This window comes from Lepisma saccharinum, chromosome 10 (assembly GCF_977018435.1).
Source record: "Lepisma saccharinum chromosome 10, izLepSacc3.1, whole genome shotgun sequence".
NCBI classification, from domain to species: Eukaryota; Metazoa; Arthropoda; class Insecta; order Zygentoma; family Lepismatidae; genus Lepisma; species Lepisma saccharinum.
Genome location: NC_139238.1, coordinates 31,099,126 through 31,117,765, shown reverse-complemented (window position 1 = coordinate 31,117,765; position 18,640 = coordinate 31,099,126). Strand labels below are relative to the sequence as shown.

At 38.6% G+C, this 18,640-nt stretch overlaps 1 protein-coding gene across 1 annotated transcript; it reads left to right on the top strand.

Moving 5' to 3' along the window:
- Positions 1–1,405: 1,405 nt before the first annotated feature.
- LOC145994047 (protein takeout-like) lies at positions 1,406–18,021 on the top strand. The gene is made up of 6 exons (XM_083130130.1): positions 1,406–1,487; positions 6,569–6,661; positions 9,701–9,848; positions 11,188–11,321; positions 14,435–14,584; positions 17,867–18,021. Exons 1-6 carry the CDS (start codon positions 1,421–1,423, stop codon positions 18,019–18,021), a joined length of 747 nt encoding a protein of 248 aa, XP_082986256.1. The 5' UTR covers positions 1,406–1,420.
- Positions 18,022–18,640: the final 619 nt, after the last annotated feature.

Below are 18,640 nucleotides of genomic sequence, written 5' to 3'. Positions count from 1 at the left end.
GAAATGACGGAGGGAAGTGAAATTGGGGAACGAATAATCAATAATAGGAAAATGAAGAATAAAATGTAAGCCCCGGGACAGGGTAAGTTTGCAGCAACTTTTCGCATATATAGAACAAAATGTTCACACAGAATGTAGTTGAGCTGTAATGCTGCCAATTTTCTCACAGTCTGGGATGTGAACAGCTTGGCAGTTGAGGCAACACTGACACGGGAGATGCTGAGTACCCTTCTCGAGTGGACTAACATATAAAACCTGCTACAAACTTAACCTGTCGCGGGGCTTAGCTGTGATTTGCGGATGACATGGCTTTACTAGCAGAACACGAGAGGACGGTGAATACTAAAATGCCCACTGTGAGCATTGGGGATGAAAATAAATGGGGGTATGGTTATTGGAAAGAAACCAAGGAAAAATTAATGTAAGAATTCCAGGACTAAGTAAATAATCAGCCAATGAATATGCACAATGAGTTTCTCACTTCGTTGAAATTAAATTTCACTTCAGTCCCTGAAATTTCCCACCGGAGGGAAGATTTACTTCCTTCAAAATATTCGGCGAAAGGGAATTCGGCAAATCGGGAATTCCCCTTTGCCGAAATATTTACTTGTGTGAGATCTCTTGGGCATTCGTCGAAACGGGAGTGAACCCTGTTATAAATTTCGCTACGAATACTGTCGCACCCTGTATAATTCTTCTCACCCTGTATAAGCTAAGGCTGTCATAATTCTCCTTTGCCGTTTAACCAGAGAGTTAACACATTAGTTTGTTAGAGATTTTTAAATATTCTACCATGTCCAAAGATGGTAAATAATTCTAAAAGTTACCAATAGAGGTCAGCACTTTTGTAAACTACGCTACAGCCTATAGAGTTTGAGTTTGTACGTTGAAATTTTCAAGCAATTTACAAACTTTCTGGAACTAAACATGGCTATAACGAACATCACATTGTAAAACGACAGACTTTAAAATAACAGTAAAATCATCCTCGAAAAGGCATTTGGCGCAACTGAAGCAAGGAAGATACAATTTATTAAAGCTTTCCGTCCACAACTAGCCATGGGGCTCTTAGTCATCCTGATATATTAGAACGTAGTTTAATTTTTGGTATAATCTCCAACTGCGCACACGTTCCTGACCTTCCGAGAAGCCAGTACGTCGAAATCAGAAGCTTCCTTAAACATATATAAGGTCGACAGCTCCGTATGTCAACAGAAGACGTAAACAGGTAAACTGAAGGTGCATGTAAACAAAGAATTTTCTTCAGTTCGTGTCAATAGGGAAGTTTACGCACAGTGGGAAGAAATGTTGCATTGAACTTTCGATCGGGAACGAGTTGAAGGTTGAAACGGAAGTATATCAAGGGGGGTGCGTTCTAGCGATTTATCATTCGCTTAGCCTCGTCCCTGCAGGAGTAAGAATGGAGCCGCTACGTTTGGAAACCCTGCTGCTTGTGTGCTGTGCCTCGCTGGCCTGTGGAAAGCTATGTAAGTTGATCCAAATTGTACCCTTTTACCAGGGATCCTGCGCCAGATCAAAATATTTCTTTGTGTACGATTTATTTCGAGTTTGCAGGACTCTGTTCTTTCCAATTAAGCTACTAATCTGATTTTTACTGACGTCATGGATTGTTTTGACATATTTTAAAATATCCAAAATGACTGAAATCACATTCTAAACAAAATAGCTACAAAATAATATTTGAATGTGTATATTTCAATAAAAAATAATAGGTGTACTATTCGTTTAATTATAGCAGACCCCCGTGGCGGAGTGGTTAGCACAACTCACTACCAGGCCAGGGGTCCAGGGTTCGAATCACGGCCTGGGCATGGATGTTTGTGAGTCTCCATTCATAAAATTCATCATATCATCTCTCATCTCCATCTTCGCAAATTAACCAAAAGTGGCACAAGAAGCGAAGTAAAATAAAGCAAATAAAAATAAAAATCGTTTAATTATAGATTGAAATAATCAAGTGAAAATATTATTTATGAAACCATGCTCATTCACTACAGCGTCAGAATTCAAAGAAAAGAAACAAAAGAATATTATTGCATATAATTTTCAATTGTCACTTTGATAGGCAGATTAATAGATTGATATTTAACCCAATCAGTTTGTAATTAAATAGAATTAACTTCACACCCTGGCACATCGAAATATTCCCCTTGTAGTCAAGCGGTCCCGGGTTCGATACCGGGTGGAGGCACATAGTGGTTCGGATCCCACTTTAAACTGAAGGTCCAGTCCCGATTAGCCTAACTGTGTATAAAGTGGACTTAAACACCGAATCAAACAAACAACCAACATCGAAACATTAATTTAGAAATATTTGTTGGTCTCCCATAATTCTTCTTCAACATGTTCTTGTTATTGCTTTTAGATACTAATACGAATTATGTATAAATTAATTGCTAATTAACTGTAATGATGTTTTTATATTGTGATCATGTAGGACACATGTGCTTCAAACTAAGGTACAAAATCACTGATTTTTTTCAGATCTGTGAAAAATTTTAGTTAGAGGTCCCGCGTTTATTTTTTGGCACAGGTCCCGCACCTTTTATCTAGGGATGAGACCAAGTTAAGTCTCGGTATCGTCTCGTCTTGATCTTTCCAAATACGAAAGCAAATTCCAGTTGGGTCTAAGTGTCCGTGAGATGGGGCTTCAAAAGCAACTCGAGTTATCGTGTATCAGGCAAATGCGAGGATTGTGACTTTAATTAAGGTTACGTACACTTTCTTGCTTATTTGTACTCCTCTAACGTTCTTTATAGCGGTTAACTTGACAGTGTAAAGTAAAGGACATTAGTACATTACTGTTGGAGACTACCACATTAGTGGTATTGTAATGGCATATATTTGAGGTCCTTTCTTACACAAAGAAGTGATCGCAATAGCAATATGAATTGCCTTGAGGTTGCTTTTAAGTCCACTACATGAACGGGTAGTCTAACCGGGACTGGACTTCCAGTTTAAAGTGAGATCCACAATAGTAATATACAGGGTGATTCAGTGAAAGCGTGCAAAAATAAAACAAGAAATAGGTGATGCCCCACTGAACAATTTGAGATAGGGAAGCTAGGGTCAGAGAAGCTAGCGTGTCGAGATACGGAGCATAGCCTCACTACAGTGCGGATCTCCGTAACCATCTGGATGTTAGCGTCCTTGTTCGCTGGATTGAATGGATGGCCTGCGAGATCACCCGACCTGAACCTACTCCATTTCTCGTCTTGGCATATCACAAATCACATGTTTATGGAACCCCAGTGGACACGGTCATGGAATGAGTTGTTAGGATTGTTCCTGCTTGTGATGTGATTTATAACAACGCAGGATGTCGCAGACCCTGTACACTGCCCTCATGCTTGCATTCTGGTTGGTCGTCGTCATTTTGAACACCTGTTGTGAAACACAACATTGTACCTTGTTAGCACCTATTTCTCAAAGCTATGAAACTAGTTTGTAAACGTCAAGCACGTACCTCATACGCGTAAATTAATGCCAATAAATGTCGCTACTCACTGTACGTCAACAATGTCCATGGATGTCGCTGATTTGTCATCCCTATGGATGTATGCTAGAGCTCGTCATGTTTCAACCCATATATTATTATGATGGTTACTCCTGCCCTAGGTTACCTATCTGGAATTGTTCGCTGATGCATCAGCTACTTCCTATTTCATTTTTGCACACTTTAACTGAATCACCCTGTATATGTGGTATAAAAAGTAATCTTTTCAGAAGGTTCTCAAGTACGAGGAAGACTCGAATGAAAACCTTATAAGTCCGATAAAAATTACAGTACAGACTGTAAACATCTGAAATTCACATGAGGTATCGACTGTTATTTACAAAACGACCTAAAGGCTTCAACACTGATCAAGTGAGCTTCACAACACCATATTTGTCATTTTAAAGATGGCGCCTCCTGCATGCACATGCACCAACGAAGAGCAGTGGTTTCTTGCCTTCTGGAAGCCTAAAACTTATAGACATTCTACGGCAAATGAAAATTCAATATATAAGCGCAAGCTTACCCACGCCAGCAAGTTTACAAATAGAGGAGGAAGTTCGACAATAGCCTAAGTCCGCACGCAGATAGTGGAAAGACCTTCGCGGTGGCTCATAAGCAGTGATGTGCCGTACACTATAAGTTTACGTCTACATGCGTTGCCTACACGTAATCTACGCGTAGATTACATTGGGTTGTAGTTTACATAGACTACGTAGGCAATCTAAAGTGCATAAAAAATTAATTTTCAAGGCTTTCATGAAAGGAAAGTGACATTTTAAACTGTATTGGTTCCTAACGAACTGAAAAGAATCCTATTTACAACAAAATTTCTCTTCTCTCTATCATCAACTATGGAAGAAGATAAATAGTATGCAAAAGAACAACAGATGGCAGTCGTGAGGCAAAATTAGTCATTTTCCCATAAAACACTAGAATATTTCCTATATTACGTTCTTTTCCTAGATGCGAAATTGTTCGAATTTGGAAGAAAGAGTATGAAATGTTCTCCTCACACATCAGCAACTGATACGCAGTATAATTTTCTTCTAATTCCACGGCGCCCTTTGCTAAGTATTCACCTTCGCCATGTTTGTTTATATAGATTACGTCATCTACGTGTATAAATAATGGATTGATTGGTTAGTTCATTGAACTATCCAGCCTAATTATTGCCTATTTTTGTGGGAGCAGGAAAAGGTTTATTATTCATTTTGCCTTGACTCATCTCACTCAACAGGTCGCTAGGTGCCGTGGCTTGCCGCGAGTTGATAGTTTCCTGGAGATGAGGCCTTGCTCGAAAAGGTTTATTATCCATCTACGTGTATAAAATAGTCTTGGGGCAGTATATTTATTATATCGTTGTTTACGCGTAAGGCACATAGATTCCAAATATTCTTCTGAGGTATACAGGCACTAAATCAGACCTGGAAATATACGTGGATCAGCAATGGGTCTATGCTGCAATGCAGCAAACTTGTGAAACATTACAAGCAGAAATCTACTAGATTAAGAACAAAAAACAAATTAAGGCTTTCATTTGACTGTCCCTCGTAGAAACCTTACTATCCTTGTAAGCACTTACAGCCATTATAATACGTACTGATTTATTTATTTACTTGGTTTATTTCACTTCGCTTTAGTCCTACGTTTGGCAAATTGTGATCATGACGATGATTGATGAGATAAAATTGATTAAGGTACGCTCACATAGAACACCAGTGCCTAGGCCGAGATTCGAACCCGGGTTCCTTGCCGTCGTGGAACGCTCTGATAACCACTCCACCACGAAGAACGACTGCGACGTTTGTAAATACAACATTTGATTAATGTATGATCTCATTCAAGTTCCACTATCAGAATAATATCAGTTTTACTTGAACAGATCCACCCCCCCTTCTGGGCTTCCCCCATGTCGCAGTGGTAACGTTATCGCCTTGTAATCAAGGGATCGGTACCCAGATTCCACTTTAAACTGTAGGTTAAGTTTCGATTAACCTCTCTATACTTAGAGGATACTTTAAAGAACAAACAAAAAATTTACCTTCCGCACCCAAAGAAATGGGTAAACAAGATGGATACTTGTTCTTTTAGAGTAGCTGCTTTACACTCGCTTCTTTCCAGTCTTTGGAAGTAACGAGTTACTTTTTCGAGCAACGGTAAGTATTTCAAGTAACTACAAATCTTCTGGATTTTTGCAATACCTTGAACCAAATATTTGCCTGAAAGAATAAACGAGTTAATAATTAAGACTATTCTTCATCCACTACAAGAATGAAGTTAATGTAAACAAAATCACGTGACTTGAAAAAATAGTTCCTTTCCTTGCCTTAGTTCTGCTGTTATTTTGCCCATGAATATATTGGTCGAAACTGTACAGATCATAATTTTCAACATCTCCAATACAGCAGCCACGTTCAATGATGTGGTGGCTTTATCACATGCACTATATTCCTACGCGCAAGATTTCTGTACAGTTATAATTAGAACAACCAATAGAATTTCTCACAAGCTACATTTGTTTACACTGGCTTCGTCCTTACATCAGACAGAGTATAGGCATGAAAAATATATATATATGTTTATCGCCAAAATCACCATTTCATGTTAGCACAAGTGTATTTATTTTCCAGGAGAGTTGCTACGTATATAATCTCCCACAATAATCTTACCATTCCAGAGCTTCTTCGTTTAACAGTAGTTACATAATTATGTTTGCCAAAGAAGAGAAATATAATATCAATCTTCATTTTCAAGTGTACAAGGATGTACTTTAAATTTTATCTTTTCTAAATTTTCATATCTACATACAAATATTTTTATGAAAATTAATGTACTTTTAATTGTCACAAAAATTAACACAACAGTCCCAATTCCAGCACAAAACTTGCTCTGCAATTTATATCTTGTCTGGAATAAAATAACTGTTAAAATTAAAATAAATCTGTTACTTTTTAAAAAAATACTATATATATATATTTTTTTAAAAATTCTATCCACTCAAACTTTATAAGAAGTCAGGCATTGGTAACATATTTCGCTCTATTTCAGCCAATCACGTTAACCCATGCAAATACGATGACCCGAACATTAACGAATGTGCCCGAAGAAATGCTCAGAAGTTCTTTCATATTTCATCAGAAGGTAAGTTTAGGATAAGTTATCACAATTCTTATTACTAAGGCCCGGGACTTTATGTCCTATAAAACCGTAAAATATGTATGCAATTATGTCATAAAAATTTTAAAATGTGTCATAAAAATTTAAAATATGTCATAAAATTGAAAAATATGTCATAAAATAAAATTTTTTAAAGAAAAATGCAGAAATATTTCCAGTAAAGCCACAAATATACACAACAGTATTTTCGAATTTCTTATTATACGGGAAGTCAATATCTTCCGGTGAAGATCGACTAAGGCAGGGGTGGGGTATTAAATGAAGTCAGAATCCCCTTAACCGAAGAATGTACTGGGAAAATACTGAAAACTTCGTGAGATTCACTGCGGTTATCCTAAGTTGCATTTACTATTACGTATGTCAGATTTATATCTTTGTAGAAACTAAAGCATAATTGGCATGGCAGCTCGCTTCAGCTATGGTAAATCTAGGCAATAAATACACAAACACAAGTTGTTTTTTTAGGCAAATTTTAACTACAGTAAAACCTCGTTAATCCGAACCCCGATAAGCCGGACTTCGCTTAATCCGGACAGGCAAGAGGCCAAAAAAAAAAACAGAATGCAAGGTTTTAAATGTGGCTAGATGTCAACAAAAGAACTTTCTACTGATTAAATTATGTTTCCCGCAGACTTTGTACTGTACTGTATAGTGTATTTAGGCCTATGCAATTTAAATACTCCATAATAGACATGTTTTGTTGCTATAAACGTAGTTTCAATGCACTTTTTACTGTTCTGTTAGGTTACTTCAGTTAATCCGGACTTTCGTTAAACCGGTCAACTTCTCCCTCTATTAGTCCGGATTAACGAGGTTTTACTGTACATAGATTCTGAAAAACCGCTTTCAAAATTTCTGTTAGAATAATCCATAATGCACTTACAAAGAGCGAATCAGTACATGCTGCTGCGAAGGCTGGTACCGCAGTCGCTTTACCCCCTCCACGCAATCCCGTTCATTGGTGCAGCCGTCTCGCGTCACTACTTTCGTAGAGACTTGTTTCCCTTCGCCTGCTCCAGAGTTACCCGGGACAGAGTCGACAAGTGATCTTGCATACCCCTACTCGATGGAATAGGGGCTGTAATGCACCGAATGTTATTGTTACGTTTGTCTGATTGTTGTGAGAAGCGGGACAAAAGGTAAAGACATTAGACCAATTGAAACTTCTTTACGTTGATTTTCGTGCTCGCACAACAATGGCGGAGAACAATTTTCCTGAATAATGTTCGCACGGCTATCAATTGTCGGCGGGGTAAAAGAAGGGCGCATTATTGTTCTACACTACTTGGTAAGAAAAGATGGCGTCTGATTTTAATATCTTCGTCCGTAATTAACTTATCGCTGGCAGGATAATAAACTATCCGTCGTGCTAAAGGTACGAAGAATCTTCTATACAGGGTGTTACTAAAGTTCGTTTCAAACACTTAGGAGGTGATTCTACAAGTGAAAGTAAACACAAAAGTTCATGTGACGAAATGCCGAAAATGGCACCCAGTCGGAATTATTGAAGTGGGAAAAAGTGGGAAAATTATGTTTACAAGCAAATAGTGGCACAACGGCCAACCATATGACCGCGGCGAAGGGCGTTCCACAAAGAAATGCGGCATGCTCTATTAAAAAAAAAGCACATGTCAGATGTTTTGCCTGAACTGTTGGAGGACGTGCCCTTGGGAGATATGAAACGCCTCGTATACGAAACACCTGTCGCATCAGCCGAGGATCTCGTTGCACGCATTAATGTCGTCGCAGCGACGATAGCAGACACCGCGGGGTTGTTTGCTCGCACTAAACGATCGTTGATTCGGCGTTGTCATCTCTGCGTGGAAGTTAATGGCAGACAGTTTGAACATCGTCTGTGATGTGGTTCCCTCGGCACCTCCACTCTGCACACAGTCAACAAGTCGACACATATGCAAACTAGCGCAGCACCACCGCCATCTTTGTTTTTTTTACGTAATGGTGATGTCCAGTACGGATATTCGCTTTCTTCTTAGTTATCACTTTCCGTGGATAACACATCTCGCTAAACCTTTCCCTACTCCCATGACTTCAACAGATCCATTCGCTTCCTTTGGGGAATCCCTTGCGCATCAACTTCATACATCTGCCATGTGTTTTTTTTTTTTAATAGAGCATGCCGCATTTCTTTGTGGAACGTGTGGGTGGGAAGGGGTCATAAAATAGCATTCTGTTGCGAGGCATTTTCGTGTCATATCCTGCAAGTTATGCTTCCTGCTACACAGCGCGGCGAAGTTGGTTGCCTACACAGAAGGTGCGATATTGCTACCCTGGAGCAATTTCAAGCAAAGTTGGTTCACATATCACTTACAATCTAGAAAGAAGCCAGGGATCCCGGGTTCGAATCCTGGCCTGGGTATTTGTGAGTGTCCATTCATCATATCATCACTCATCTCCATCTACGCAAATTAGCCAAAATTGGCACAAAACGCCAAGTAAAATAAAGCAAATCAAATCAAATCTGGAAAGAAATACTGTGGGGATAAGACACCCCTGGCACCCCTAGAGATGGGAGCGGGTAGGGGGTGACATGTTAAAATAATCGAAAACGACCGATATTAGTGTGGAATCCATAGTTTTCGAGGTCGCTACGATGCATAGTGGCACTCCCAATGCCGTTCAACTCGAAGATCATTTTACACTAAGTTAGAATTTATTATTTCCTTGTCTAATAGAATATTGGGATAAATAAATACCCGGGCAACGCCGGGTAATCAGCTAGTTAATTTTAAAATAACCGGAAAGAAAATTACGAAATTATACAGGAATATGTCTTATTACGAGAAAATTGAAGAAATATGTTGACTACGTCTTTTTAATCCTTAATTTATGGACATGTATATATATATATATATATATATATATATATATATATATATATATATATATATATATTCCAGGGCTGATCGAAAAAGTGCTGAACATTATTTAATTTATCTTTTTTGTTAATGTTGATTTGTAATGAAAATTTTAATTTCGTTACAGGTATACGGGAGTTCGGAATTCCGCCAACTGAACCGCTTGTAGTTACCAAGATGGTATTGGATCAGGGAATAGGATCATTGGGTATTCACCTCGAACTGTTAAACATGAAAATTTATGGGGTATCGTCCACCGTTATTACAAGTCTAAGGTTAGTTTTTTTAGGTTCCTAAAAATCATAGATCCTTATTCACAAATAGGAATCTCCATCTTTCATCCACGTGAATGACGAAAATTTATTTTTTTCCTTTTACATATAACACGATTAGAAAAAGCTGTAACTAAATTGTTTAATTTTCATTTGTACAATATTTAGAATGAACACACCTTACGTAAGTTCTATAAACTAGCATTAGTAGAAACATATGTCTTCCACAAAGATTTCTCAACAATTTTTGTTTCTGCTATATAATGGATTGTTTCAATATTTAGATATTATCTAAGGAGTTTTGATCAATGCCAATTAAATCATACTGACTTTTGCAACAATCCGAGCAGGATTTACTGTTATAATGTATTGTTGTTATTATTCTTTAACGTTCCAACTTGTATAGAACATGATATAAATCCATTCAGTCAGACAACTGTACGACTGAGAAACCAATAAATAGCAAAACGTTTTTTAGGAAACTACTTCGTGTCCACAAAAACATCGTGATTACAAAGGACCACAAAATTTTAATTATGTATTTTACGAAATTTATATCGATACCATTTCAAAGAACAGCACAAAGAATTTTAGTGGATGTGTAATTGTTGGCGTTAACTACAACAATATATGGCATAACAATAAAAGAATGAAAAAAAAGGAAAAATCTTTCGATTGTAAATTCCATCTCGATGTTCGGAATTTTCTAAATGAGAAACTTGAAGGAAGATGGATTGGGCACTCTGGAAACAAAGATTGTGTGTTTTGCAAGTGGCCACCGAGGTAACCTGACGTGTCTGTCTATGACTTCTTCTTATGGGATCACATAAAAGATCTTGTATACGTACCTCGACTGCCTCAAGATCTGGAAGATCTGAAATGTCGTATCATTGCCGCCATCGGGACCGTCACTGTAGACATGTTGGAACGCGTGTGGCATGAGTGGGAATATCGCCTTGATGTTTGCAGCGTGACCGAGGAGCACACATTGAGTGCCACTGAGGTAGGTAGTTACGTATTGCGTTTCTGCTTCTAATGGCACCAATTTTATATAAGTATGAGTACCGAGAGCGATGCTATATGTGTTTATAATCACGGAATGTTTCTGTGGACACGCTGTATTATACATAATTAATTTTTAAACTCTTTCGCTTAAATACGATATTATACTATCAAATAGATACTATAGATTGCATGCATACGTAATTGTCATTTGTAAAAATAAAGATATGGATGCTGTTCAATGACGGTACTATTGTTGTCACTATACAAAAAGGCGAACATGGTACAAGAACTCTTGTTTAGCCCAATTTGAATTAATTAATTTTTCTATACCTTCTAGGGTAGATCCTTCAAAATTCATCGTGGAAGGGAATGCGACCAACGATAAAGTGCTAGTTGACGGGAATTACAAAATTGATGGGCGAGTTTTACTGCTGCCTATAATCGGTGAAGGACACAGCAACTTTACACTGTGTAAGTATCATGTGAAGTGTATTCATTTTAATCTGCAATACCTCACCAGCTACAGGGTGTCCCATAAGTCAGGTGACAAAAATACATTATTAATGTAAACAGGTTTTGTTGTTCCTTCGGAAACGTAAAGCCGCGCAGATAATATTTATTACAAAAAGAGATAGTTGTGTACACTGATATGGGTTTGTTCCAGGAATGTCATTCTAAAGGGATGGTTTTCGTGTCAGTTTTGCTTGTGACTGTACAAACTATTGCGCTACAACTTCATGATTTTCTTCTATAGTAACTAGGACTACCGGAACGATGATGATCCACTACCAATCCAGACGGTGGTGGCGATTGGGAGGTGCCAAACCTGGGGGGGGCAAGGACAGTTTAGTTTCTGTTGATACATAAGGTTTAGCATAGTGTGAGAACAAAAGTGGGAAAAAGTCGGGGGCAACTCTGCCCCCTCCCTAAGGACCGCCACTGGACCCAGTCTGTTCTAATCTTTTATTCAACTTGTGAATACGGTTCTTGGAAAACGTTCCACAAAAAAAATCAACATCACTTTAATTTTGATCATGGCCCTCCCCGATGGCGCAGTGGAGGCACATAGTGGTTCGGATCACACTTTAAACTGTAGGTCCAGTCCCGATTAGCCTTGCTGTGCATAAAGTGGACTTAAAACAACAAATCAATCCAATCCAATTTTGATCATGCTTCCACCAATTGTGAAGTATAAATCTCTCGTCCGTAGCTAACTTTCTGTTATTTATACACTTGTTCGCTAAAATAACTTAAAAAATGCTAAAGGCTTTCCATACGTGCTTTTCAATAGCTACTGCTCACCAACATCATAACCTCAAGTAAGTACTGCACTATACTCTGTCCCACCTATCTCTTGAGCAAGCGAACTGAAACAAGTCCCTGCGCAAGTAGTGACGCCAGACGTCTCCACCAATGAATACGGGAAAGGGGACGGGATTGCGTGGAGGCGGAAAGCGAGTGCAGTTACCAGCCTTCGAGTTGAGTGTACTGTTTCGCTGTGGCCACTAGATTTCCCCCGCTTCTCTGATGCTACATTTGGCTTTGCTTCAGAGATAGGTGGGAGAGAGTATAGTGAAGCTACTATAGCCTGTCCTAGCTAACTGTGGATCAAAGCGGCGCATAGCGTCAGAGAAGCGAGAGAAATCTATTGGTCAGAGCGAATCAGACGCTGAGAGAAGGCTGGTAACTTCAGTCGCTTTCCACCACTCCACGCAATTCCGCTCCTCTCACGTGTTCATTGGTGGAGCCGTCTCGCGTCTCCAGTTATCTGGGACGGAGTATATGCTAGTCAGAAGAAGAAGTGAATTACCACTCTATCTCTTGTCCAATGTTATGGCGGGCGCCCTACATGCTGGCAAGGGAAGTGGGGAGCGGGGAAGCGACCAATCCAGCGCGATAAGAAACATAGCTGCCTGTAGTACGAGGTGCGGGAAGCACCTCCTCCCGCAACGCCGTAACTCATGGGGCCACCGACTGGTTGGTTGGTCTGTAGCATATTTCCCGCTCCCCTTTTCAACATGTAGGTAGCCTGCCGTAAGAGTAGACAGAAGCTATAGTGTGAAGTAACTTATGGACCACTTTGTTCCTTGTAACAAGTTTAAAATGATATTCAATTCCTTATTTACTATATATAATGAAAGAGACAGACAAGTGGTATTCCAAAAAGCAAGACGTATGGATTTTTAATATGACTGTACTTTGAAATCAGTGATAGTCGTTTAATATATTTTTTTTTCTTTTGGGTGACACTTATTGGTAGGTACCGAATGTAAGACTACATGATGCTCCCACCCCCAATGTTTACTCACAATTATAATTCGTATTTTAAATGGGCGGAGAGAAATAAATCAATAAATATACTTGTATCCATGGATGTATATAAGGGGAGGGTTTGGTTTGAGTTGGTGTTTTAAGTCCACTTTATGCACAGTAAGGCTAATCGAACTGGACCTACAGTTTAAAGTGGAATCCGAACCACCATGTGCCTCTACCGGGTATCGAACCTGGGACCTCTTGATTACAAAGCGACGACGCTACCACTGAGCCATCAGGGAGGCCAAGGGGAGGGTTTGACGGATCCAAACCCCTCCCATCGATTTAGTAATCCTTTTGCATTAATTACATAATCAAATCAAGAATCATTTCATTATATTACCTGGAAGAATTTTGAAATAAATATTATGGTTAATTTGTAATGGATGGCCAGACATTCTTCAATAACAATAATGTTATTTTCCTCATAACCTAAGTATATTTCAGAATTTGTTATGGGAAAATATATATATATATACTGTAATTGGCAATAATTAATTGTATGTAGTCTGAAAAAGTGAAAATTTAGACATATTCTGATAGATTTTGTAAAAAGTTGAAAATAGAAATATGAATGCACTGCTACAATAGACGTAATGGAGAATAATAATATTGTTAGTAGATGCAGAATATTATACACAATGATATATCTTAAAAGGAAATATATTATCGGTTAATTGAAAACTGTTTAATGAAGATTATAATAATAGTGATAATAATAACTAACCATTTAACATATATTCATTAACTTCAAGCAATAGTCACTATATTATGATTAACGGTCTATAACTATTACATTTTCATTATTCTTGGGCTGATGAAAGTTGAATGTACGAGCATGCTTGTATCGATGTGTAATCGACTACTTATCGCTACCAATTCTTAACCCTCTCTTTCATAGTATGAGCCTATAAACAAATAGGCTATACAATAAACAGATTACAACAATGCTTCTGAACCATGTTCCAGGTCTATCACTACACACTTCACTCATTAGCACTCAAAACTGTTGATGGCAATAATTTACGGCTTTACGTCAACTCAAAGAAGTTTCTGTATACTCCGCTAGATGTCTGTAGTCGTCGTAGCAACGCCACGAGTGTGTTTATTCTTTAAAAATATTCCTGCAGCACGAAGTGCAATGCGTTGCGTAGTTTAACAAAATATTGACGAAGTAGTTTATAATCGTCAGAGGACAGACACCTTATCAGTTTTGCTTATTCGAGTCTCCTTAAAGATAAAATAGTAGTTTCTCTTTTGTTTTGTTACAGACAAAAATGACATATTCTTCCGCGTAGAAGGAAAACCAGTGCAGAGAAAAGGAAAAATGTACATGAAGATCACGGATTTCCAGTTTCACCTATATCCCAACAGAGGAAATGTACATTTTGAAAATCTGTTTAACGGGAACAGACGGTTGGGTAAGTTTATTCTTGTCAGATACACAATTATATACGAGGCAGGATCAAAAAGTTGCGTTCATTTCCAGATCGTATCCATAATCATAAGTTTATTTCGTTTCTGAAGGTTCCAGGTTCAAGTACTGGGCAAAAGTCCCTTGTGAATGTCCCTTCATCCTTTTCCTGCAATCATGGTTTCATTCTCATCGTCACGATTAGCCGAAATTGACATAAAAGCTGCGCAAAATAATGAAAATTAAAAAAATAAACATAGTACGCTCTGTAGTCTTTTGTTCTTACGCCGAGACATTGTGAAAACCATGCCGATTGAATGTTCATTCGCAGAGAACAAGGTGGACGACCAGACTAGATACCTGCTGCAAGTCAACTGATACGACATACGCTGCCGGGAAACTCACGCATGCGCTGTAAGTTGCAACGTCACACATCACCCCTGCATCTAGTTGAAGAGAAGTAAAACAAAGCTCCGGTACATTTTGATCCTACCTTGTACATTTCTATTGCCAGGTTTCTTGGACAGAGAACAAAAATATGTCAATTCACACAAATATAGTGACTCCAGTAACATATTATAGTGCATCAACTGTTAATGACGCACTTTTTTGTGCAACAACTGCTAATGACGCACTTTTGTGCATCAACTGCTAATAACTCACTTTTTGTGCATCAAAATACACACAGAAATGCATAAAATTTAACTTTTATCAGCTGCTGTTCTGTGTGATGCACTAAAATGCATTAATTGAACAGAGCGGACTTCAAAGAAACCACAATTTACACTTTTAATTTTGTAAATTGATGCATTAAAAAGGCATCAACATTGATTTCATGCATTTAGAATTCTGTGTATTAGCCGGAGACGAGTCAAGTGAGAGCATATGGCTTTATATAACCTGAATCGTATCGAGAAATGCAAGAATAGTTCAATGTAAATAGTAATATTTTGTGAAAAAGTAGAATGATTCTTAATATGCACGAAGAATATTAAAATTATATATTTTAGACACACTAAAAAATGTGCATAATAAAAACGTTATTGCCTATTTTTTCTAATCAAGACTTTTCAAAGATAAATGCGTCATAAGTTAACGCATGACCTATGCCGAACATTAATTACATTCCTGGGTTCCATACCCGGTGGAGGCACATTGTACACTAGTTCGGATCCCACTTTAAACCGTAGGTCTAAACCGATTAGTCTATCTGTGCATAAAGTAGACTTAAAATAACAATTCAAACAATTCATTAATTCAATGAAGTTTTTCACATTGCAATACTATCCTCCATATGACGTCATACGGGCCTTCCCGATGAGTAGTTCGCATCCCACTTTAAACTGTAGTTCCAGTCCCAATTAGCCTATTTCATAAAAAAGGTGAACATACAACAAAACTTAAACGTGACGTCATACAACCTTGTATGGACCCACCTTTATTACTACACCTTGAATCAACACGATGTAAAAGAGTGTAGAAAATGTAATAAACGTAGTCCTTCTACTTTAAGGACAACAATAGTTTTCGACAGTCCTTCCAATTAACTGTTACTTGTAAAGCTTGTGGAAGTAAGCATTACTTCTTGTGTAAGTTTATGGCTTTAAGTTTCTATGGCTAATGAAGTTCATGGAACATGTTAGGTAACAATTTGCTGGAAAGTAACTATTCAAGTAATTTTCACTTACTTTCGAGTATATTTGAGTTGTTTTCTAAAGAATGATCAACCGTAAGTTGCTTACAGTATCAATAAAGTAGCCCGAAGGCAGTTAGTTTTGAAAATCTTGAAATATTTCACTCAAGGTTGCAACGTCCACCCACGCAGTGCTCAGCACCACGGCGCAGGAGTACTGGTACTGGCTGCGTTCAACACGCTAAACACTGCAGTTGGGTGGTCGGCAAAAGTTTACCCATATGTGCTAACTGATTCAGTCGTAGTACAAAGACTCAGAAATATCTCAGGGCTTGCTGGGTGTAAAGAAAGACTAAACCAGGTTTATACATATATAGATGTAACAGTTTATTATAATCCTATCACAAGGATGTCCGTTAGCACACTTACACACGTGTCTTTACCTTTACCCTTACCACTCACGTGCATTTACCTGTACCATCTTTAGACTCGAAGAGATAAGGGGGGAACAGGGAACATCCAATTCATTCCTCGCAGTGAGGCGCCAATGGGGAGTATGGGGACCTAATTTTATTTAGGGCCTGGTCGCCGCAGTCGTCACGGGTTCCCCTGAAAGAGAGAGTAGGTTGTCTGGAAACCCAACGCCACACTACCCTGGCGGGGTGCCGCAGGTTGATAGGGGAACGAAACCTCTCGCAGCAAGCGGAGCGGGTCCTCTCACTCTAAAGTGGAGTTGTTCTCTCTCGCCAATAAGCGGAGTGGGGTATCTCTCACTCGAAAGTGGAGTGGATTATCTCTCACTCGAAAGTGGAGTGGGTTCTCTTGCCAAAGGCAGAGTTCAACCTCTCTCGCTGGAAAGCGGAGTGCGGCTTCTCTCGGGCGCTTGGCCTCTCGCAAGAGCGGAGTGCAACTTCCTTCCTTCCTTAGGATGCTTGGACTCTCGCAAGGGCGGAGTTATCCTACTTCCAGGTCCGTTGGTAAGAGAGATCTTATCGGGAGCCGACCTGAAAGCCAACTGAATTCCGGGCCTCGCTGCGCTGGCTTTATACTCGCGGTGGCGCATGGGTGGTGACAATTTTAACTACAAGTACGCGTTGCTAACTCATTTTTTTACATATTGCAACCTTCGTACTGAGAAACATCCAAGAAGTAACATTAAGAAATCACTAGTTGCACGTGTCAATATAAACTAAAACTGTGTGCATTCAGACAATACAATTAATAATGAGCCTCGCAGGACTCTGCAATACTAAACATCGACTTGAACAGTGTAAATGACAATACAACGACCACGCAGGGTCTAATAATGAGCGAAGTTAATAAACGTATAGGTGGACCCGTTAACATTTACAGAATACAGCGACCACGCAGGGTCAAATAATAATAAGCGAAACTAATAACCGTAGAGGTGGATCCGTTAACACATTTAAACATTCAGCATGCATTCTTCATCCATACCTTCTAAACAAAATATAATATTGCGACCACGCAGGATCGTTAAATGTGGCGACCACGCAGGGTCGTTACAAGGTTGGATAAGTTATTTAGTTATTTTATTGAAATTCACTCAATAATTTGTGACCACCCTGTCTATTTTTTCCTGCCTTGTCATTGTTGAAGTGTTCTTTCTTCAGTAGAGCTTTTGTCTTCTTTCAGGTGAAACGATGAACAACATTTTGAACGAGCATTTTCCAGATCTGTACAGAGAGTTGCAACCATCTGTGAATTCTGTATTGAGCGAGCTGTTTGGTAGCCTAGCAGAAAGGATATACGATAAAGTCCCGTATTCAGAAATGTTCCCGCGAACATAAATATTGCAATGGGATGTGTTACGAACCTTTATTCCGCTATCATTAGCATACGTGAAGAAACACATGACTTTGAACATGTCATCGAGTGTGTGTGTTAGTGAACGTTTGTTACTAAAATATTTACAGAAGTATAGACAGAATGAACGTGAAATGTTAAGTTGACACTGTACTAAAACGAATTAACTCTTTGGCAATCCTAAACCCGAAGGACTCAATGTCGCAGCAACACATGTTTTCCATCTGTCCCTATTTCTTTCGTCTTCATGTCCCTTACCATCAGGCTTTCCAACAAGGATAATTTAAGAAGTCTCTATACTCTCCCATGTTTGGTAAATGACCTGCCCACCGAAAATCTTGTTGATTTAATTATTCTAATAATATCAGGGGAGGGATGTATATTGTGCAATGCAATGTTACATAATTTTCCACACTCAAATGTTGTTCTATCTCCTTTAGGCCCAAATCTAATTTTAATCTTAAAAATGCTTACTTCAAGTTCCTCTTTCAGTATATGCGTCCAGATTTCATATTCATACGAAGCTACAGGAAAAATTATTACTATGTCTATAGTAATCTCTATAATCTATTATATTAGACAGGATGATAAAGAGGTTATGAA

What these genes read in the sequence shown, in the direction of transcription:
- LOC145994047 (XM_083130130.1), top strand. Translation starts at nt 1,421, where the DNA reads ATGGAGCCGCTACGTTTGGAAACCCTGCTGCTTGTGTGCTGTGCCTCG. An exon ending in ACCGTTATTACAAGTCTAAG is followed by an intron (nt 9,849 to 11,187) that starts GTTAGTTTTTTT and finishes TATACCTTCTAG; the next exon opens with GGTAGATCCTTCAAAATTCA. An exon ending in ACACAGCAACTTTACACTGT is followed by an intron (nt 11,322 to 14,434) that starts GTAAGTATCATG and finishes GTTTTGTTACAG; the next exon opens with ACAAAAATGACATATTCTTC.